The sequence below is a fragment of the Mytilus trossulus genome, chromosome 6 (assembly GCF_036588685.1).
Source record: "Mytilus trossulus isolate FHL-02 chromosome 6, PNRI_Mtr1.1.1.hap1, whole genome shotgun sequence".
Taxonomy (NCBI): domain Eukaryota; kingdom Metazoa; phylum Mollusca; class Bivalvia; order Mytilida; family Mytilidae; genus Mytilus; species Mytilus trossulus.
In genome coordinates, this window is record NC_086378.1 from 43575851 (window position 1) to 43599365 (window position 23515).

Here is a 23515-nt window from a genome sequence, read left to right on the forward strand (position 1 = left end):
TGTTGGGACCAAAACTCCCAAAATCAATACCAACTTTCCTTTTATGGTCATTAACCTTGTGTTTAAATTTCATAGATTTCTATTTACTTATACTAATGTTATGGTGCGAAAACCAAGAAAAATGCTTATTTGGGTCCCTTTTTGGCCCCTAATTCATAAACTGTTGGGACCTAAACTCCCAAAATCAATACCAATCTTCCTTTTGTGGTCATAAACATTATGTTTAAATTTCATTGATTTCTATTTACTTAAACTAAAGTTATTGTGCGAAAACCCAGAATAATGCTTATTTGGGCCCTTTTTTGGACCCTAATTCCTAAACTGTTGAAACCAAAACTCCCAAAATCAATCCCAACCTTTCTTTTGTGGTCATCAACCTTGTGTCAAAATTTCATAGATTTCTATTAACTTAAACTAAAATTATAGTGCGAAAACCAAGAAAATGCTTATTTGGGCCCTTTTTGGCCCCTAATTCCTAAAATGTTGGGACCAAAACTCCCAAAATCAATACCAACCTTCCTTTACGGTCATAAACCTTGTGTTAAAATTTCATAGATTTCTATTCACTTTTACTAAAGTTAGAGTGCGAAAACTAAAAGTATTCGGACGACGACGACGACAACGACGACGACTACGATGCAGATGACGACGCCAACGTGATAGCAATATACGACGAAAATTTTTTCAAAATTTGCGGTCGTATAAAAAGGACTCAAAAACACAAGCAGGGCTTAAAATGTAAATGTATATTCTACTTGTCTGTCTTCAATTGTAATGCTAATTCAATGAAAACAAGCTAGGAAGACATAAATATTTCCATTTGTTTTTGCACTCATAGATACATACAGTAATCTTTGCATTTCTTTCAGTAAATTTCAAGGCTGCTTCTTCTGATCTGTTCTTTATCATACTGGCTAAATTATCCAGAACTCCCGTATTCATTACCTGAAAAACAACAAACATGTTTTTAATTTAATTAAGAACATTTTCTTTGACTTGTTACATATAAAGTTTAGACCTATGAATATCAAAACCATGGAACATAATGGTGAAGAGCATGATGTAAAATAGATATTTAGCCATGTCAAAATTCCCAATCCTAAAGATAATGGACATTATATACCTATGAAGGCCTCAGCGATGATTTTTTGCAAGCAATTTGTTTATTTTTTAAAACAAAGACATAAAATCCACATGCATTACTTTAATTATAATTATCCCTTTTTATATCTTATTGATAAAGTACCATGATGCCAGGCGTCTCTGCATTTGGCTCCATGTTATCTTCAATCCACAGATAAAAATCCACCAATAGCATATCAATCTGTTTCATGTACATTTCACTAATTAGTGACCATTTATTTTCTGTTTTATCCCAAAGTTCTATCATGTCTGACATACAGTCTCTGGAACATAAAGTATTTATATGATAGTTTACTTCATTGACATACATGTCTCCTTCATTCATATTATATTTTCTCTTCGTTTTCATTGGTTGATTGAAAAATAAAACAGTTTAACTCAAACACATATGTCTTTCCTCAAGTAATTCATTGTCATTTGATAAACACCATACATATCTTGTTAATTTTTAATGATATGCTTGTCACAGTTTTTTAATAAACTGACAACTCTATATGTAGTCATGAAACAGTTTTGTAACAATTTGTATTTAAACTTATGTCAGAGGCATCCTTTTTTTCTCAATACAATTTATCATTGGCAATTATGAAAACAGATGATAGATGTAACAATATTTGACACAGTGAACATTGTGTAGTAATTACAATCATATTACATGTGCACATTCCTTAAACTAAGTTTTTTACCCCTCCCCCTCTGAAACTTAGTGAATAATTTATTTGAATTATAAAACTATCAAACTAAATGCATTCATTAATTGTGATCTAGATCTCATGGATATTTTAATGTGACCTCTAAAAAAATAAGGAAAACATTTATTCTCCTTGACAAAACTCAGGCTATAAATAAGTAATGAAACAACGCTACAAGATTGAATAATGTTTGTGATAATTCGATTATTGTAAAAGTAGAAACAGAATAGGTTATGCAAAATAAAAACAAATGTTTCTAATTTTGATAGCATTATTTGTAAGTACCATTTCTTGATATCATAATGAATAATCTCACTTGTTTGTCCATTGATAAAGGATCAGAATAATAAATGCCAAAAAAATATTGAATTAAGGTTGATCAAGACTATTCGACTGTGCATAATTTCACGCATGAATTATGATGCACACGAAAAGTATTTGTCGTAACTTAGATATTTTTTTAAAAAAATATTTTGATTGTTTAGGAAGGATTCATCATTGTAGTTATGTCACTAAAAGAATATTTTCGTTATTATGTGTATCATTTAAAGGTGTAAAATGACATTTCACCCATTTTCACCATTTTCCCGCCAAAATTTGGGGCTTCAGTCAAAATATTTGTTATTCCTTATCGGTGACCTTTGTTTTTTATTTGCTCATTCTTTGAAGCTATATGTTAGCTTTTTATATTACAGTTTTGTAACATTTTTTTGATATTCCGATAAAAATATGTCAACACCTCTATTTTCCCTATCATTTCATCGAAAAATTGTCCCTTTTACATACATGTTTAAAAGTAAAACTTTGAGCTTAAATGGTCTGTGACCCCCTTTTTTTTCTCGACCAATTTGATTCACTTTCTGTAAAGAATAAAATAACAAAAAATATGGCACTTCTGATAGAAACAGCGAAAAACGCCAGAGCCACCTTAACAGTGTACTGAAATTACCCAAACTTACTTGAATAATACATTGAATATCTTAAGATCTAAAAGTGACCTCTGTAAGCCATCAATGTCCTTTAACTTCAAGTACAGCCATGGTAGCTCATGGGCCAGTTTGCTCTCTAGAAATTTATCATGATCAAAGGTAGGAGGTAGTTTCTACAAAAAGAAAAACATTTTTTACATGTTAAACAAGTGTGGACACAGATGAGTGTGGATAGTATGTTTGGATGTTTGACAGTGTCTTATGACAAAAGGAGTTCTATGTTTTTCATATATGGTGTTATTAACTGTCTTGCAGGTGACAACAGAACTAAGCATTAGGAGTGTTATTTTTTTTTTTTTTTTTATGTTCAAGACGGCATGGAGGAGACGGTAATTGCATTAGTTATACCTGTTATTTAATAAAGATCCAAACTTAGATGGTTAGATTGGTGTATAACATTGTGAGTTCTTAATCTTTAAAAAGTAAAATTTTGAAATTTGATTTTTTCAAAATGTAATTTTCTTTCCCAAAAAGTGATTCTGGTCATTTTTTCAGAAATAATGGCAACTTTGACACTGTCCTTTACCCACAAACATATAAACCTGGGCAAATTAGTGTCTACATGTTATCACCTAGCTGTCTTTTAGGTTAATTTTGTTGATTGGTTGCTGTCTTGATTAAGAATCCTTACCCAAACTACATTCCCCATTTCCATTCTCAATTTTATAGCATAAAAGATACTATTTTGAATATCAAAAAAAAAGTATTGCTGCATTCTGTGTTTATGTTTCAAGAGCAGGGGTCACTTTTTTCTAATTACTAAAAATAAGAAATTTATGCAATATTTTTATAAGTTACAAAATTGTGACAGGATATGTTAGGCAAAACTAGCTGGTAATTTTGATTGTGACAGAATCATTTTATGCAGCAATTTTAGAAATTATCAAAATAAATTTCGAAATTTTGTTCATTGATCTATTAAACTATTCAATTTTTAAATGCAGGCAAATTTCTGAATTAACATCATATTTGTGACTCACCTCTTTTTCACTTTCAAAGTATCGTATTAGATCCAAAAGGCATCTTTCCCTGGACAAATATAGATAAAAGTATACCTAGACATATACATTCAATTTTCAATGAATGAATAAAAATATTATTAAAAAGTAAGTTTGTATGCTTTGTGAAGAACAATGAAAATATCAGAGAGCAACAGGCACATAAACCAATTTACCACCCTAAAATGGTTCTCAAGAAAATTAGTAGTTTTTATGTTTCAACAAGTCCAGCATTAATTTATGAGATACATAATTTGTCTTCTTAGTGTCTGACATTATACCATGACAATAGTACAAAATTTTGTTAATATAAACGTAAACAAGAATATGTGACCAGTACACAGATGCCCCATCCGTACTATCATTTTCTATGTTCAGTGGACCGTGAAAATGGGGTATAATCTCTAATTTGGCATTAAAATTAGAAAGACCATAACATGAAGAACATGTGCATAAGTTTCAAGTTGATTGAACATCAACTTCATCAAAAACTACCTCGACCAAAAACTTTAACCTAAAGTGGGACAGACAGACGAACGGACGATCAGAGCAAAGGACGGAAGGACAGACGAAGGAAAGGACCCACAAACCAGAAAATATAATGCCCATAAATGGGGCATAAAAAACCCAAATCTACCAGTGTACAGTAAAAAAAGCTTATCATTAGTCTTCATGTTGATAATGGATTTCTTTTTTCGCTTTTACATCTTGCAAATTGAAAGCAGTCACTGCTATGGTCAGTTATATTTGTTAATAATACAGTGAAAGTAGGGAATCACAGGTTGAGGTGGATGGCTTGGTGTGATCATTTCCTCTTGGAAAACAAACCTCTGTCTTATGGCAAATTTTGTGACATACTAATATTGTGACAGGTCAAAGGTAAATTGCTGGAGAGTTATTTTTTTTTTGTGTTCTGCCCAGATAGTGGTCCTTGGGAAGAAACTTTACCCTACAAGTTGATGGAATACTATGCCTTGTTGCTGTAGTTTATTGGTGGCCGTTGTGGTATAAAAAGAGACACAAATTTACCAAAAAAAATAATGCTTGACTAAACATGATCCTAAATTCAAAACTTGAGAAGCCATCATTTGTAGCCCCTATTTTCTAGAAACACTTAGCAGTGTTGTATTTTGGCTTGTTTGGAAACTTTTTGGACTACAAAAAACTGTACATATTTCCTGGACTTGCATTTATTAGTGCAAAATGTGTGCTATTGTGGAATCATAACATGTCTGAGTCTGAATTTTTATACCTTTATTCATTGAGATACGCTGAATACCATGAAAAATGTATATAGCCCCTTTTTGAAACCATGGAACTAAAACTGAAAACGGCACCACAACCCATCTAATGACTGGACCAGCATTGTAAGGGTTAACATATTTACCTGTCCTTGCTTGTCTTTAGATATCGTTTTGAAACTGCTTCTTCTAACTCAGTGAATGCAAACCTATCAGTATATAATACATTCTATTAAAATATATAGCCACAGTTTAATTCACTTTTCAATAATAATGTGAAATTTAATTCAAAATGCAAAAAATTGAAATACATTTGTGGTAAACTTTGGAAATAATTTGTTATATGTTACACCAAAGCATGATTATGATAGGATGACAAAATTCATAATATGTATATAACAAAACCTATTATAATTATGAGAGATAAAAAACATGTGTACCCACACTTTATCACCTGAGATCCTCCCCCGTATTTGGTGGGGTTCGTGTTGCTTACTTTTTAGTTTTCTATGTTGTGTCATGTGTACTTTAATATTAATTTGTCTGTTTGTCTCTTTATTATTAAGCCATGGCATTGTCAGTTTATTTTCAATCTATGGATTGTCTGTCCCTCTGGTATCTTTTGCCCCTCTTTTATCTATTTGGCTGTCTCAAGTTATTGTAAGGCTGTTCGGTGACCTACAAGTGCTTATTTAATTTGATCATTTGAATTCTGGTGGAGATTTGTCTTATTAATAAACATACCATATTTCCTTATTTTTATGAAAAGTATGCATCAGCATCTGACGAAAGTGAAACTTTTTTTAAAAATCAAATTAAGCAAAGATCTGTGAATGCTAAGAGAAAGGAAACGCTTACCTTATTATTCCATTCTGTTCTATAATGTATGTTCGTAAAGCAAAGTATAGTGATGACCAAATATGGGCTGGTATGTTGTAGATTGCCTTTATATCTGTCTCTGACAATCCTCCGATTGACAAACAAATAGAGCATAATGCCTAAAATTATATAAAATCATAGAAATGGATTTTATCATCACGAGTCAAATGCCCTCTTTTTGCTTCTTCAGAGAAATCCTTTTTTTTTCTTTTATATTCCATTGAAATGGAGTCGAATACTTATTGTTAAAGTGATTCTAAATGAATATTTTAAATGTCATAGCATTGTCAATTCATTTTTTGCCATATGTTTGAATATCCCTATGGTATATTTCTCCCTCTTTCATTTTTAATATTCAAAAGACATACACAATTTCAATCTTATATTATATCTGTCAAATAGTTGAAAATGTGTCTGGCATAAGAAATTGTCATACTGATATTTATGATGACTTTACTAAAAACTAGAGGCTCTTAAGAGCCTGTGTCGCTCACCTTGGTCTATGTGCATATTTAACAAAGGACACAGATGGATTCATGACAAAATTGTGTTTTGGTGATGGTGATGTGTTTGTAGATCTTACTTTACTGAACATTCTTGCTACTTTACAATTTTCGTTATCTATAATAAACTTGGCCTAATAGTTACAGAGGAAAATATTTTGTAAAAATTTACAAAAATTTACTTAATTAATGAAAATTGTTAAAAATTTACTATAAAGGGCAATTACTCCTTAAGGGGTCAACTGACCATTTTGGTCGTGTTGACATATTTGTAGATCTTACTTTGCTGAACATTATTGCTGTTTACAGTTTATCTCTATCTATAATAACATTCAAGATAATTAACCAAAAATGGCAAATTTCCTTAAAATTACCAATTAAGGGGAAGCAACCCAACAACCAGTTGTCTGATTCATCTGAAAATTTCAGGACAGATAGATCTTGACCTGATAAACAATCTAACCCCATGTCAGATTTGCTCTAAATGCTTTTGTTTCAAAGTTATAAGCCAAAATCTACATTTTACCCTATGGTCTATTTTTAGCCATGTCGGCCATCTTGGTTAGTTGGCCAGGTCACCGGACACATTTGTTAAACTAGATACCCCAATGATGATTGTGGACAAGTTGGTTACATTTGGCCCAGTAATTTCAGAGGAGAATATTTTGGTAAAAGTTAGTGATGACATCGGACGCCAAGTGATATGATGAGAAAGGCTCACTTGGCCCTTGTCTTAAATGTATGCTGATGAAACGAAAAACCCTACCTACCCAACTCTACATTGCATGGGTAGGCAACATCAAACAAAGAGTTTTTTATGGGCAGCCTTTAATATGGGCAACATCCTTGTGAAGAAAATGCATCAAAATATATACTCTTTATATTTAATAAAATTGAGAATGGAAATGGGGAATGTGTCAAAGAGACAACAACCCAACTGAAGAGAAGATAACAGCCAAAAGCCACCAATGGGTCTTCAATGCAGCGAGAAACTTCCGCACATGGAGGTGTGCTTTAACTATTGATGTAGTTTATATTTTTCTTATATGCACCAATTTTGAAAGTTGACAGAAATTAAAATAATATAAATTTTGTGGCAAAATTCCTCTTTTTTGTTTTACAATCTGATAAAATTTACAATAAAGAATAATTTATTAACAAGACAATGCAATTAAAAGACTTAATAAAGGTTATAGATGTTTTAATGGGTTATATTGATACGCTCCAGTAAATATTCAAACAAAAATATGTAATCAAATTGTATAAATATGTTTATCGCTGTTTATGAAATTTTCCTTTGATCTTATTGACTGAATATTTTCCTTCTCATCGCAGTGGAGTAACATGAAAACTTATTGCTAAAAACTAAGGGAGCACATGTCGTTGTTAACAATGTCGTCATAGTTAAAATAGCGATAAAAAGATTATCATTGGCTAAATGGCTGTAAAGGATCAAGCAAGAAAATCAATCTCATTAAGATGATCAACAACTATCTATAATTATAAGTCTGCTTAATTATAAACACAATAATATTATTATACCTGTTCCACTAAATTTTGTGTGTATTCTTTCACATTATAATCATCTTCTAGTCTTTCTAAAACTTTGTCAAATAAGTCAACGACACTGAAAAAATATGTCACTAAATTAGAAGACAACAAACAACCAAGTTTTTACCTAAATTTTAACGAGGTCCTTCATAAGACTTAAAAAAAAAATATATTTACTGAACTATATCAAATGTATTCTAAAACCTATGGTGACTAATTTCATATTATATCTCTGTTATAATCAAATATTCTACAACTGCATCATGGGTGATATGACTCAATTTGTTGACACAGTGATATGATGCAACTGTATGTTATCCTTATAGTAAAATGTAGACCTTTATATTTTAATGGCAATACTTTAAAACATTTGTTTTCCAGTTTGAATGGTTTAACACTAGTAGTTTTTGGAGCACTTTATAGCTTGTTGTTTGGGTGAACCAAGGCTCAGTGTTGAATGTGGTACCTTGACCTATAATGGTTTACTTTTGTAAATTGTGACTTGGATGGAGAGTTGTCTCATTAGCACTCATACCACATCTTCTTATATCTACATATGATTCAAGTTTATGTGATTGTGATATTATAATACAAATGTTAAAATTAAAAATTCATAAACTTTAACCACAGAGTGAATGTAATGTTTAATGGCAGAAAAACTAAGTCCATTCATAAGTAAAATATGGAATAACAGGATTTTGTTTTTACAAAATTTACTTCTGGATCATAAACAAGCTTCTGTCCAAGTTGAGTAGAAATCCAGGACAGTTTAAGAAAGTTATTAAATTTTTAAAAACTTTAACCACAGAGTAAATGTTATGTTAACTGGCAGAAAAACTAAGTCCATTTATAAGTAAAATATGGAAAAACAGAATTATAATTTTTTTATGCCCCAACTACGATAGTAGAGGGGCATTATGTTTTCTGGTCTGTGCGTCTGTTCGTCTGATCGTTCGTCCGTCTGTCCCACTTCAGGTTAAAGTTTTTGGTCAAGGTAGTTTTTGATGAAGTCCAATCAACTTGACACTTAATATACATGTTCCCTTTGATAAGATCATTCTAATCTTAATGCCAAATTAGAGAATTTATTCCAATTTCACGGTCCACTAAACACAGAAAATGATAGTGTGAGTGGGGCATCCGTGTACTGTTGACACATTCTTGTTTAAAATTTACTTCTGGATACTATCTTATGATCATAAACAAGCTTCTGTCCAAGTGTGGTAGAAATCCAGGGTTGTTTTAGAAAGTTACTAAATTTCAAAAACATTAACCAGAGTGAATATATGTGGACGCCACCGACGGAATGTAGGATCGCTATGTCTCACTTTTTCAACAAAAGCTGAAGGCTCTACAAAATGATTCTGAAAATTTTGCATCGTTGACTTTTCAATGCTTATTCATCTGCATACCAGATATACCAATATCATTTGACTTATAATATATTAGTTCTTTTTAAGCAGACCTAATAACAAACTTGAACATGAATAATATGAAAAAGTTTCAAGTCTTTGAATTATGACTTAGGGGACACGACAATATCAAATACATTGCATTGAGATAAGCTAACTTTAACAATGGTTTCTCTTAAACTTTAACAAAAACTTCGGGAAAAAAACAAAGATTTGGCAACAATCATATTACATTGTACGTCCTCTAAAATCAAGGATATATTTCCAAAGTTTCAGCAGTTCCTGAATCATGATTTCTATGAAACTTTGATAAAACTTTTATACATGGTGACTTGGGTGTAGAGTTGTTCCATTGGCACTAATATATCACATTTTCTTATATCTATTTAGTCAAAATGACCTATGATGGGTTTCAACCAAAAGGACCCCGTGGAATGGGGCAGATCATTCATAAAATTGAAATTTTAAATATTATGAACCTCACCATACCAGATATTCTTATGCCATAATATAAAATATTTACACAAGATAATAAATCAAATTATACTTTCCATGACTTTATTTAAATGTGAAATCTCAAAATAGTTGCTTTTCAGGTTAATATTTGAACATTTAATAAGACAAACATTTTTAGTTTTACTGAGTTACACTTACCTTGGACATGATATCAAGGAATCAATTTTCTTGTCCAACAGTCTAAAATAACCAAATACAACCAATTCCTGTAAACATAAATGCAAATATCTTAATTCTCTCAAGCTTTACCATTAAATTTTGAGATCATATGAGATATGTTTTTAGACTAAGGTGATGGTTGGCGCCTGTTAAAACTAGCTGCTTTTGTTCTAAGTCAAGATCCTGTTGTTCAGTGGTTGACTAGTTTGATGTGGTTTATAAGAGTTTTTCTCGTTCTAATTCTTTATATAGATTAGACCATTTGTTTTCCTATTTGAGTTGTTTTACACTAGTAATTTGAGGCCCCTTTCTAGCTTGCTGTTAGTGTCAGCCAAGGCTCCGTGTTATAGGCGTTACTTTGACCTATTATGGATTACTTTAACAAATTGTGACGAGGATTAAGAGTTGTCTATTTGACACTCATGCTGCGTCTACCTATTTCTATTTGAAATAATTCTTAATCAATGCAATTTCAAAAATCTTTTATTAGTTTGATTTTTTTACATAATATAATACATTTCTGTACCCTAGCTTCACATATGCATCTAAGAGTATTGCAAAAAGTCAACAATTCTTATAGTGTTGATTAATATTTGTTTTCTTAAAGTTCCATCATTAAACAAAAATTTACGATTTGATCTCAGATTATTGTTCTGCAATAGTAAATACTTACATTAAGTGTAGTTTTGAGGTAAAGAGGGTTCTTTGTTTCCTCAGCAGCTACTATCCTCTCCATCTGAGGTGGTGACAGTTGTTTACCACTCTGCATCAGACTTTTCTGTCAAAAAAATCATCAAAATTTAGGAGAGCATATATATAATCAATATCAAGCCTCATAGACCCATTGAATTTATATGGGACTATTTTACTTTTATCAAGAGTTGTTGAAAAAAAATAGCAGGTTTTGATACAAAAAATAACAAGAATGTGTCCTAAGTACAGGGATGCCCCATCTGCACTATCATTTTCTATATTTAGTGGACCGTGAAAATTGGGTAAAATCTCTAATTTGGCATTAAAATGAGAAGATCATATCATAAGGAACCTGTGTTCTAAGTTTCAAGGTGATTGGATTTCAACTTCATCAAATACTACCTCGACCAAAAACTTTAACCTGTAGTGGGACAGACAGACAGACGGACGGACGCACAGACCAGAAAACATAATGCCCTTAAATGGGGCATAAAACTTAGGAATTCATCTAATATCTGATTTAGATTTGAAAAAAATAACTGTAAACAAGAATGTGATCCTCCCACTCGAACTACCATGTTCTACGTTCAGGGGACAGTAAAATAAGGGTCAAAACTCTAATTTTGCATTAAAATTAGAAAGATCATATCCTTATAAGCAACATATGTATTAAGTTTCAAGCTGATAAGTTGATTGGGCTTCAAATCTTATCAAAAATTACCTTGACCAAAACTTTAACCTGAAGCTACTGTTCATTCATAATCAAAGTAAGTACAGACAGAAATGAAAACAGCAGCCTCTCTCTCTCCAAAAAAAAAATGATAAAGGAAAATAGATAAAAGATAATTCTTGCATGTCTATAAACAGACAAACTTAGCTTTCCTGAAAAGAAAAACCTGTTCAATATACATATACTTATATGAAACAAACAATAAGAGCTGAACAACTTATTCTAACTTTTTACTTTTCATGTTGTTCAAAATATAAATACAACCAAGCTACAACAGAATCAATATAAACTGAATTCTTACTTCACTTAGTTCTTTCTGTTCAGATTCAGTCAGGGGTAAAATTTCAATCTGTTGAAATTTCCTTTCCTCAACAAGTTCTTTGATGTTTTCATGGTCTGATGATTTTGTACTGATAACCATTCTTACTCCTTCAGGAAGATTTTTTGGCAACCAGTACAATGGCTATAATTAAAAGTAAAAATGTACATACGGTACATATAAAATATTTAATAGTATGTATCACTTTGTATGATCTTTCATTGTGAAGCTTCTTTTCTTTATAGAAGAACAACACAAGGAATTGACATTGTGCAGTTTCAATTTTTGAAAAACAAATCATTTAATTTGACATCAAAATTACAATACAATGTATATTTGTATCATGCAATTCTGAGATTTTTAAAAATGGTTTCATGTTGTTTAATTTGTGCCAATTTTAAACTGACGAAATATGTGGAATCAAAGTATGAAATTATTAACAGGGTACACTTGAAATACATTCAGTCACAATTAACATTTCAATCATTAGAAGGAGACAAGCCAGAAACAGACATGGAACTAATTTTGTGTTTATTTATTCACAATGCATATCTGTTATTAACACTTACTAAATTCTTTTTGGTGCATGCAAAAGACATCTTAAAACTAATTTCAGTAGACAAAAAAGACAGTTTATATATTGTGGGCCTTTCTTTGTTTCCTGACCTTATACATGCATGCTTGCCACGATATAGCCTTTTTGTGGTAATGTGGTGTTAAGCAACCAACAATCAATCAATTATACATGCATGCCATAGCATTTACAATCTCCATAAATATATTGGCTTGTCCCGCTGAAAGTTGAGATAAGGTTACAAGTTACTTATCACATTTTAATAACTACATAGCCATAGCTTGCCTTAAAAGTTATACCAATGTTTTGCCTTCCCAAATATTTATAAAGAAACAGACAAAAACCTGATTGCAGTAAAATAATACCTTCTCCACTTTGGTGGACTTTTTGATTTTTTCAACTCCATCAATAACCAGAACTGGTGTTTTCCCAATGCTTATGACTCTCTCTAAACAAACCACCAACTCATTTACAAGTTCCACCATCTGTTCTGGTTCTTTCTCCATCTTGTGTCCTGCCTTATCATTCAATTCTTGTATTAACCTACTCAGCATACTTTTAATATCTGCAATCATATAAAATAGATATTGCAAATAGTAATGCAATTTATAAATGTTTTGATTTGTCATACATTTAAATAGGTTTAACAGAAATTTAAAAATAGTAAGACCTTTCTGATACATGAGGTAAACTTTTAAAAGGTTCTTTTAAAACTAAAAATAAAAGTCACAAGTCCTCTAGGCTCAGTCATTTTGTGCTAATTCAACTCACAGCATAACATACAAAACTCAATAACTTTCCCTACAAGTAACCTTAGTAAACAACAAGATGTTATCTACCATATGTATTGCTGCATTTATTCATGTTAAAGGGCCACTAGATGTCAAATTCATGTTTACCGTTTTTAATGAACTTCTCATATTTTATTTATAACAATGTAAAACAATTATTCAAACTATTAAAAGTCTAAAATAAATAACAAACAGGGCACGAGCATGAAAATATGTAGATTTGTTTTGTGTGTATATAAGTCCAGACGCCATCTAATTAATTATTGAGTTGACCTTTAAAGTCATACGATGACCATATAAGCAATGTAAACATAAGTATAGATATAAAAAGATTAAGCAAACTCATGCTGTTGGATTATTCTAGGTCTATTTAATTTCATAATTATTTTTTGTGGATCGAATCACTCAATCAAATGATTTATCTTTGTTTCACTTTCAATGTTGACATTCTTTTCCTTGAAATAACTTATCACACACAATTCACGTGTTATGCACCTCAAACTATTAAAGTGGTTAAATTGAAGTACACATGAATACAGATTCAATGAGGTCGAATTATTCACTTGCAAGTGAATAATTCATAATCAATGTTTTTTAGCTTATTTTGACAAAATTGAACCATACTGGCTGCTAAAAGCTAATTATTATTTTACTATTTGCATTTCATAAATGATTGAGCCAAAAATAAAAGATATTATATTTTTTATACATCTCGTAGCTAGTCCCCCTTCAACATTGATATTAAGCAAAGCATGAGGAATGATATTTTTTGCAAACAGGTCTTGTTTTCACTTCTTCACTAACTTAGACTAAGAAGTGAAAATATGAGCTACTGCTCTCTGATGATACCCCTGCCTAAATATGGATAATTTGAATGGTGTAAAAATATGTAAGTGTTTGGTAAACAGGAATTTGATAAGTGATAGATCTGAAATGGCAGTGTGAATACAAGGGAAGGGTTCCAGGGGTAAGAACTAGTTCAACCCCTCTTTTTTTTTTCCGAATGACCAATACATTTTAATGGGGGCATATGGTTGGAACCCCCCTATATCCAAGTTTGGGAACCCCTTTTGAAAATGGCTGGATCTGCCCCTGAAACATATCACACAGTATAGCTAACTTATATAAACCCTGAAACCAAATTTAAGAAATCCTTTTGACATAGTTCTTGAGAAAGATGTGACTAAAAACATTCATGGGATGGACAAAAAGAGGTTAAACAGTATACCCGCACTTTTTTAAAGCAGGGGTATAATTATAGCTTAACAGTGAAATAAAAGCTGTTGCAATTTTTTGCAATAATTTCTAATATACAGTATGACCCTGCAGATTAGTCTTTAAGAGTTAGAATTCAAGGTCAAACAAAAATTATTAAATAGGTTTACATATCAGAGAGAGGTACAGAGGGATCATATAACTAGCCTTATATAACCAAGAATACAGTATGATACTTTATAAATTCTACCTGTACTCTCCTCTGCAGCACCAACAAAATGATAAACCACACACACATCTGAGTAGGTAGCATCAGACTTTATCTTCTTCAACCAAGAGGACAATAGTGAGGACTTCCCACTACCTGCAGGTCCTGTTATAGCATAACATACTGGGTTTTCTAGAATGATAATGAATAATAATCCAAATTGAGTCGAAATGATTCACACAGGCGTTGGTTCAATTTGATAATGAATAATGTTTAATGCACTACAAGTTGTTTGCTTTATAATGTCTAGTGGAAACATTTCTTGTCTTTTTTCCATCCATTCTGATTTAGAATTCTAAACTTTTATTAAATGTTGAAAAGTATTTTTTTATGAGTCCGACCATTAACATGCATTTACTATGTAATATGCACATGTACAATTGTCTTTACAAGATAAGATACTTTATAGCAAAATGCAAAATGATTTCATACATAAATAAACAAATGAAACTATCGTCAGTTATATTAAAAATCTTTCAACAGGTAATACATTTTTTACAATGAATGTCTGTCATTTGATATTACAGAAAAAATCCTGGCAATGAATCCAGAATTACTTGCTAATAATTTAGTATTTTCAAAACTTAAGACTTTCTTTCTTATTTTTTTTCAAATGAAACTAGAGGCTCTAAAGAGACTGTGTCGCTCACCTTGGTCTATATGAATATTCAACAAAGGACACAGATGGATTCATGATAAAATTGTGTTTTGGTGATGGTGATGTGTTTGTAGATCTTACTTTACTGAACATTCTTGCTGGTTACAATAATCTCTATCTATAATGATTGGCCCAGTAGTTTCAGTGGGAAATGTAAGTAAAATTTACAAATTTTATGAAAATTGTTAAAAATTGACTATAAAGGACAATAACTCCTTAGGGAGTCAATTGGCCATTTCGGTCATCTTTGACTTATTTGTAAATCTTACTTTGCTCAACATTATTGCTGTTTACAGTTTATCTCTATCTATAATAATATGCAAGATAATAACCAAAAACAGTATAATTTCCGGTATTGGGGCAGCAACCTGACAACAGATTGTCTGATTCATCTTAAAATTTCAGAGCAGATGGATCTTGGCCTGATAAACAAGTTTATCTCGTGTCAGATTTGTTTTATAGGCTTTGGTTTTTGAGTTATAAGCCAAAAACTGCATTTACCCCTATGTTCTTTTTTCAGCCATGGCGGCCATCTTAGTTGGATGGCCAGGTCACTGGGCACAATTTTTAAACAAGATATCCCAAAGATAACTGTGGCCAAGTTTGGATTAATTTTACCCAGTAGTTTCAGAGGAGAAGATTTTTGTAACAGATTACTAAGATTTACGAAAAATGGTTAAAAATTGACTATAAAGGGCAATAACTCCTAAAGGGGTCAACTGAACATTTCGGTCATGTTCACTTATTTGTAAATCTTACTTTGCTGATCATTTTTTCTGTTTACAGTTTATCTCTTTCTATAATAATATTCAAGATAATAAACAAAAACAGTATAATTTCCTTAAAATTACCAATATTGGGGCAGCAACCCAACAACAGATTGTCTGATTCAGACAGATCTTGACCTGAAAAACATATATACCTCATGTCAGATTTGCTCTAAAGGCTTTAGTTTTTGAGTTATAAGCCAAAAACTGCATTTTACCCCTATGTTCTATTTTTAGCTGTTGCGGCCATCTTAATTGGATGGCCTGGTCATCAGACACATTTTTTAAACTAGATACCTCAATGATGATTGTGGCCAAGTTTGGTTAAATTTGGCCCAGTAGTTTCAGAGGAGATGATTTTTGTAAAAGTTAACGAAGCCAGACATTTCAAAATGACTGAAATCGTGTAGAAAATTTTTCAGATCCTTGGATGAGACACTTTTATGCAACAGCAAATTCAGTATAATAATCTTGCTGTCAGGTGAAAGTATTTCACTCTTTTTTTTATAATATCGTATGAGCAGTAAAGACAGTAATTAACCTCAACTTACTTAAATTATGGTAAGATATAATGGAGTCGTCCTTTAAATTTTCATTAAATTTACTGAGACCTAAAACATTTATATGGGGACGAAGTCCCCAATTATGGTAGAAAAATCAATTAAAAAAAAAAAATCGGGAAAATTTCCCGAATTTTTCATTGTACTAATGAACTCAAAATCGTTAACTTTTTTTTTCAGATCTACTTCCTGTTCCGTTTTCCCCACATTTGCGCAGATAACTGTCTTGTTTGCATGAGACTTTGATTTTTTTGTTATTTATCAGTCTAGTAAAATATAACATTGGATCTATATTTACCTGATGAAAGCGTTTCTTTTGTTTACATCGAATATGACGTCATAACTTATAGAACGTCACAGCTAATTCCCTAACAACAGAACCAAAATCGGGAACGTTACGCACGGTATTTCGTTTTCTTTTATCAACATTTTGAATGAAAAAAATAATACATACAGACTTCGTCCCCATTCACAGGTTACGCCTGCCTCATATTAATAAGATTGAGAATGAAATTTGGAATGTGTCAAAGAGACAACAACCCTTCCATAGTACAGACAACAGCAGAAGGTCACCAGAATAAGTCTTCAATGCAACGAGAAACTCCCACACCTGGATGTTTCCTTCAGCTGACCCCTAAACAAATATGTATAACTAGTTCAATTATAGGTAAATAAATTATATTTGAGTCTTGTATTTATTGTTTAAATTTTGATAAAGAAATATTCAAGATACAACATACCTAAATTAATATTAGCTGTAAGCTTCTTTATATAGTTTTCATTCCCTACATAAAGTAAACTTCTGCTTGACAGGAAAGCATCATGTTCAGAATTTATTCTGCTTGATTTAGACTCTACCTCAGCATCTTTCAAAAGGACTTCTGTCAAATATTTCCATATGTCATTGAACATGAGTTCTGCACCCTGTTAAAAGAAGTAAATTAGCAATACACAGCATGGAATGATAATTGCCTTCTACAGAAAGAGTCTCCTACATAAAAACAGTTACAAACAGTCAGTATTATTCTACACAAAATATAAAAATTATGCATCGTGCAATTAACTTTAAAAATTATTGACTTTTGTTGTTTACCACTTTCAGTATGTTTGGCTATATCTTGGCAGCCATCTAAAATGATCTTATAGAGATACATGTAAAGGATGCTGGATTGTCTGGAAAGGAAAAAACCTTAAGCAGAAAAATGGCAATCTCAGTCAATTCAGATTTGAGTCCTATGCACGTTTAAAATGACAAAACACTTATGTTTACTTATCAATAACCTGTGAGTTTATAAACAAGGTCATCTTATAATTAGAAAGTCTAATGTTAAAGAATTGAACCTCTGGCAAATCAAATTATAAGCATGGTATCTATGATGAGTTTAAAAAGTAATATGTTTAGTTGTCACTAAAAGTTTAGTTTAATGCATTTTATAAACCCTACAATTTGTAATCTTAAATCAATAAATAAAAACAATCTATAAAAATAAACTGTCATACTTCCAACACTTATCAATTCTTACCTCAGCTGGTGTCTTGTAATTCATATAAACACCAAGTGTCTAAAAAATATCAGAATAAATAATATATAGGTTACAGTTGTCTTGTAATTCATATAAACACCAAGTGTCTAAAAAATATCAAACTAAATTCTATTGTGATCCAATGATTCAGAAAATATATCAAAGTGCTTGAAAGCACTGAATGGTAAAGATTGCTTCAATTTACCAGTGGGAAGTAAAATTAAATATTGAATTGGTTATTGTTGATTTAACAGCTATTCTAGACAAAGGAAGATAACTCCATTTTTTAAAGATAAGGTTAACAATGACATATTTTTAGAACAGATATTAGATTCCTGCAACTTGCAAAAGTTATGTAATTTTCTTGACAATTGAAACATCATTTTGTGCCTTGAATATCTGAGCATATATTACATCGGAAAATTTCTGGAAAAATTTCTAGTATGTATAGAATATTTATGTTATGGTCAATTCACTTTATTTTGTGTATCGAAAAAGGAAGTGATCAGCCTTGGAACATTTAGATATCAAGTCAGTCCCATAAGGTTTTGGTTGCATTTCATGCAATCTTAACCTAAAAATGTACCTATGACTAAATATTGATCAATACTATTTTTTTTTTATCAACTTAGAACTTTTGCCCTGTAAAGGCATGCACTGATAGCCACTGGACATTAAGAAAACGGTAATCAATTGATACAAACTGAATATCTATGTAAAAGTTGCCTTTCTTTTTTTTACTCTTATTTATAATATACCTTCTCTTTTGTTTCTTGGACCCTTTTCTTTAAATCATCCATTGATTGTGTAGATAATTCACTCTCTGCTGAATATTTAAACTCTTGCTTCTTATCTCCAATGTCTGAACCTTCTTTTCTTTTTATGTCATCATAAGCCTAAAATCAAGTCATTAAGAATCTATTAACAAGATTTATGTAAAATAGATTCACAACAATGATTAAACTTCTCTGAGTATAGATGAAAGGGAAACATATTCAACAGTGATACAGAAAATTCAGGGTACATTTATAATAATTGAGCTGCATATAAACTAAACATTGACAACTTCTAAAATATAAAACTATATCAAACATGTAACATTGGTCACTTCGCACTCAACTACTTCACACAGCAAAATAAAGCAATTTTGTAATATATGTAAGACTAAACAGATACATGTAGTAATAAAGTGGGAAAAAAACCCACATTTTGATGAACATGTATCACAATATTAAACCCTGACAGTTTGGGTAGTTTGTTACACTAACACTGTAATATAAGTACATTTTTAAAACAGTAGATGTGCAATAAAAGTTATTCACAAAAATACTTTTTTATATTTTGAAAAAACTGCACCAATTCAGTTTTCAAAAGTAATCAATGATAAATGTTAAAATATTTTACGAATAAATGATACTAACCTTATCTCTAAAACATATGACTGAAGGCATACCACCAGGGTTATTCAAATGACCATGTAGAAATTCCAATTCTGTAACACTTTTATCTCTGAATTTATCTAACCATGGATAATGTTGTACAGCATTGTCAAAGTTTTCTTGTAAAGCTTTGCTTTCAGCACCAAACCAACCATACCTCTGTAAAATATATTTAACATTTGAAAATAGATTGTCCTTTGCAATGAAATCAGGACAAGTCAGACCAAAGACGACCTGAAACAATTTAAACACCTATATATATAAGTATGAACAGAAAGACAGTGGGAAAAATATATATATATATAAAAAGAAGCAAATGTTCATACATTTGTACATGTCGATAAATTAAGTATATACATATATTACCAGTGAAAGCAATAATTTGAACATTATTAAATCCAATTGGCCTAAAAGGTGGCAATTATGATAACATAAAAAACACAAATATTAAAAGATAGAGAACCAAAAGTAGTTAACTCCATGTTTTTTTGTGGTTTTTTTTACACATAAATTAGGCCATTATTTTTCTTTTTGGAATTGTTTTACATTTGTCATTTTGGGACCTTTAATAGCTGACTATGCAATATGGGCTTTGCTCATTGTTGACAGCCGTATAGTGACCTATAGTTGTTAATTTCTGAGTCATTTTGTCTATTGTGTGGTCTTATTGGTAATCATACCACATCTTTTTTTTTCTTTATTAACCTGTTTTAACACCATATTATAGATATTCAATAGGTTAAGGTTTGTAGCTGGAGAATATTTTGTATAAACCTTGGTGTACATCATACATGTAACTGAAGCTACACAGAAACTAGATAAGATAAATTAAAATAATTTATTTTGATTCAGCATACTTATACATGTACAACACAGAGCTTTTGACTGAAAATACAGAAAACAAAGTCCCCCAAGACATGGGAAATTACATGCACTAAAGTATGGCAACAAGAATCAGGATACACATGATACAGGAGTCTCACTAAACAACAAGCTGGATCAGATCCACAGTGAAATGTTATCCGAAAAATATCTTTTATCAAATCTATAATTAATAGAGGGCTTAAAATTGAACCTTGGGGTACACCTAACAGGGTAACTGGACTGCAGACTCCAACTTTTAACTATCTACATGTAACCCTCTTGCTGCCAGAGGTACACATATATAAACACTGGATGTAATTGCGGGACACATATGTCCATAATTAAATTCATGCATGCTTCTCATCATGGCTGTATCTCTTTAAATTACAAGACCGAAGATAAACAGTTTAATGTTTTTCTTCAATGTGTCCCAAATGTAAGTTATTATGTTGTGATGTCATATATTAAATGACTTCATTGTTTGGCATGTTACGTCCCATATATAAATCATTCTACAATAAGATTTTTTTTACCTGTCCAAAGAACCCAACAAATATGTCTGATCTGTCTAATTCTCTTAGACATATGTTTATAACTTGAGCACTACTAGATGCTTCTGATGTAATTCCCCATCTCATATCAACTGCTACAAACTGAATACCATGCAAGCTACACAGGTGGTGTATTTTTGGGAAGTAACGCCTTGTCAGTTCTTCCCTTTCGTCCTCCATACCACCGAATGGTGACGAAAAGAAAATTCGACATGTTCTCTTGTCTTGAAGGGTTTTAGTTTGCAATTTCATTTTTACAGTTCTTTGAAAAAGAGCAAAGAACAGTGCATATTTCTGCAGACGCGTCTATCGAAACCAAAATAACAAAAGTATAATTTCATGATTACAAATCCGGATTTCGATTATAAGTTGATTTGGTGCAACTGTAAAATGCGATTAAATTTAATCATAATAAAATCAAAATGCTTAAATTATAATATTCTAAGTTGAATCGGATCATTTTGAGGTATCTTTGAAATATTCACACTGCATTTTAAGTCGCATTATTTTATGAAGTATTATCGAAATTGCTATACATAATTTGCTCGCCACGACATTACTCGCTTTTCGCAATAAATCTGAGAACCAATATTTCAATGAAAATAAAATTGGCACGTTCCGTACGGATAAAAAAAAATATGTTATATTAATATACAGAATGAATACGAGAGTCTGTATCGGTGGTGTATTGGTTTTATATCTGCATTTTCTCTCATCAGTACTTATTTTTAGATAAATGTTTCCCATTCCTTACATTTTGATAATTTTACTAGATTTAGGTATATATATAGTTTGTTCGGTTGCCTTTCATAGCTGACAATTTTGCATTGGTTTTGCTAAATGTTGAAGGCCTTACAATAACTTATAGTTGTCTCTTGTGGATAGTAGTATCATAAGCAATCATAACAGACCTCTTTTAGTTTTATCCTGAATTTTATTTGAAAATAAACTGTCATCCTGCCTTTTTAGGGGCAAAGTGTCTCATCCTGCCTTTATACACAAACTGTAGACCATTATTTGTTACCAGTGTACCCATGCATGTGTTGATTCAATGCTTAACATAGTGAAATTTTATAGAAAATCCACAGCCTTTTACTGTGTACTCTCATATCTGGCAATTCAATGCTTGATGGATAGAGGATTATTGCATGCAGTGCTAGCAATGATTCCCTTAAATTAAGTATATAAATTAAGGTATTGGTTAAAACAAATATAAATATGGAACAATTCTAGTACACCTTTTAGGGTGTGCTGGACTTAATTGACTCAGCACAAGGTGTTTTGAAATTTAAAGGTTGTTTAGGACTTTTTGTAACAAATAAACGCTTGCTGATCATTGAAAAAACAAGTGATTAATTTATGTTTAAAATTTTATAACAAAAATATGTGTATTAAAGTCTGTAGATTTTCTACAAAAATCTTGGTTTTATTTTCACAAAATTCTCCTTTTCTACTAAATGCAAGTAAACTATAATTTTTTATGCTTTGCGTATTAAAAGTTTCTTTCTTGATATGTGTACAAAATGTTTAATCTCTAATTTTCAACAATCAAGTGCCATAACTCTGTATCAGTACCAATAAAACAACTATAAATTTAATTTACTCAGTTTTTTTTGTGGCCCAAATCATTCCATTTAAATTTCAACCAATATCAAAACTAGAGGCTCTAAAGAGCCTGTGTCACTCACCTTAGTCTATGTGAATATTAAACAAAGGAAGCAGATGGATTCATGACAAAATTGTGTTTTGGTGATGGTGATATGTTTGTACATCTTACTTTACTGAACATTCTTGCCACTTACAATTATCTCTATTTATAACTTATAATGAACTTGGCCCAGAAGTCTCAGTGGAAAATTTTATGAAAATTGTTAAAAATTGATTATAAAGGGCAATAACTCCTTAGAGGTCAATTGACCATTGCGGTTATGTTGACTTATTGGTAAATCTTGTTTTGCTAAACATTATTGCTGTTTACAGTTTATCTCTATCTATAATAATATTCAAGATAATAACTAAAAACAGCAAAATTTTCTTAAAATTACCAATTCAAGGGCAGCAACTCAACAACCGGTTGTCTGATTCATCTGAAAATTTCAGGGCAGATAGATCTTGACCAGATAATTAAATTTACCCCTTGTCAGATTTGCTCTAAATGCTTTGGTTTTTGAGTTATAAGCCCAAAACTGCATTTTATCCCTATGTTCTATTTTTAGACATGGCAGCCATTTTGGTTTGATGGCTGGGTCACCTGACACATTTTTCAAACAAGATACCCCAAAGATGATTGTTGACAAGTTTGGAATAATTTGGCCCAGTAGTTTCAGAGGAGAAGATTTTTGTAAAAGATAACTAAGATTTACCAAAAATGGTTAAAAATTGACTATAAAGGGCACTAACTCCTAAAGGGTTCAACTGACCATTTTGGTCATGTTGACTTATTTGTACATCTTACTTTGCTGAACATTATTGCTGTTTAC

The 23515-nt window shown here is 31.2% G+C and overlaps 1 protein-coding gene across 1 annotated transcript in view; it reads right to left on the bottom strand.

Moving 5' to 3' along the window:
• Positions 1 to 21344, bottom strand: part of LOC134721400 (TPR repeat-containing protein DDB_G0287407-like) — a 58191-nt gene extending 36847 nt beyond the window's left edge. The window contains exons 1-17 of the mRNA XM_063584380.1: positions 21018 to 21344; positions 19603 to 19779; positions 18940 to 19077; positions 18182 to 18220; positions 17399 to 17582; positions 14656 to 14805; positions 12765 to 12964; positions 11808 to 11969; positions 10757 to 10861; positions 10063 to 10130; positions 7988 to 8072; positions 5922 to 6061; positions 5210 to 5272; positions 3805 to 3853; positions 2795 to 2937; positions 1247 to 1406; positions 847 to 945 (exon numbers count right to left, since the gene is read on the bottom strand). Coding sequence (XP_063440450.1) covers positions 847 to 945; positions 1247 to 1406; positions 2795 to 2937; positions 3805 to 3853; positions 5210 to 5272; positions 5922 to 6061; positions 7988 to 8072; positions 10063 to 10130; positions 10757 to 10861; positions 11808 to 11969; positions 12765 to 12964; positions 14656 to 14805; positions 17399 to 17582; positions 18182 to 18220; positions 18940 to 19077; positions 19603 to 19779; positions 21018 to 21287 — 2232 coding nt within the window. The 5' untranslated portion in view covers positions 21288 to 21344. The remainder of the gene's footprint in view (positions 1 to 846; positions 946 to 1246; positions 1407 to 2794; positions 2938 to 3804; positions 3854 to 5209; positions 5273 to 5921; positions 6062 to 7987; positions 8073 to 10062; positions 10131 to 10756; positions 10862 to 11807; positions 11970 to 12764; positions 12965 to 14655; positions 14806 to 17398; positions 17583 to 18181; positions 18221 to 18939; positions 19078 to 19602; positions 19780 to 21017) is intronic.
• Positions 21345 to 23515: the final 2171 nt, after the last annotated feature.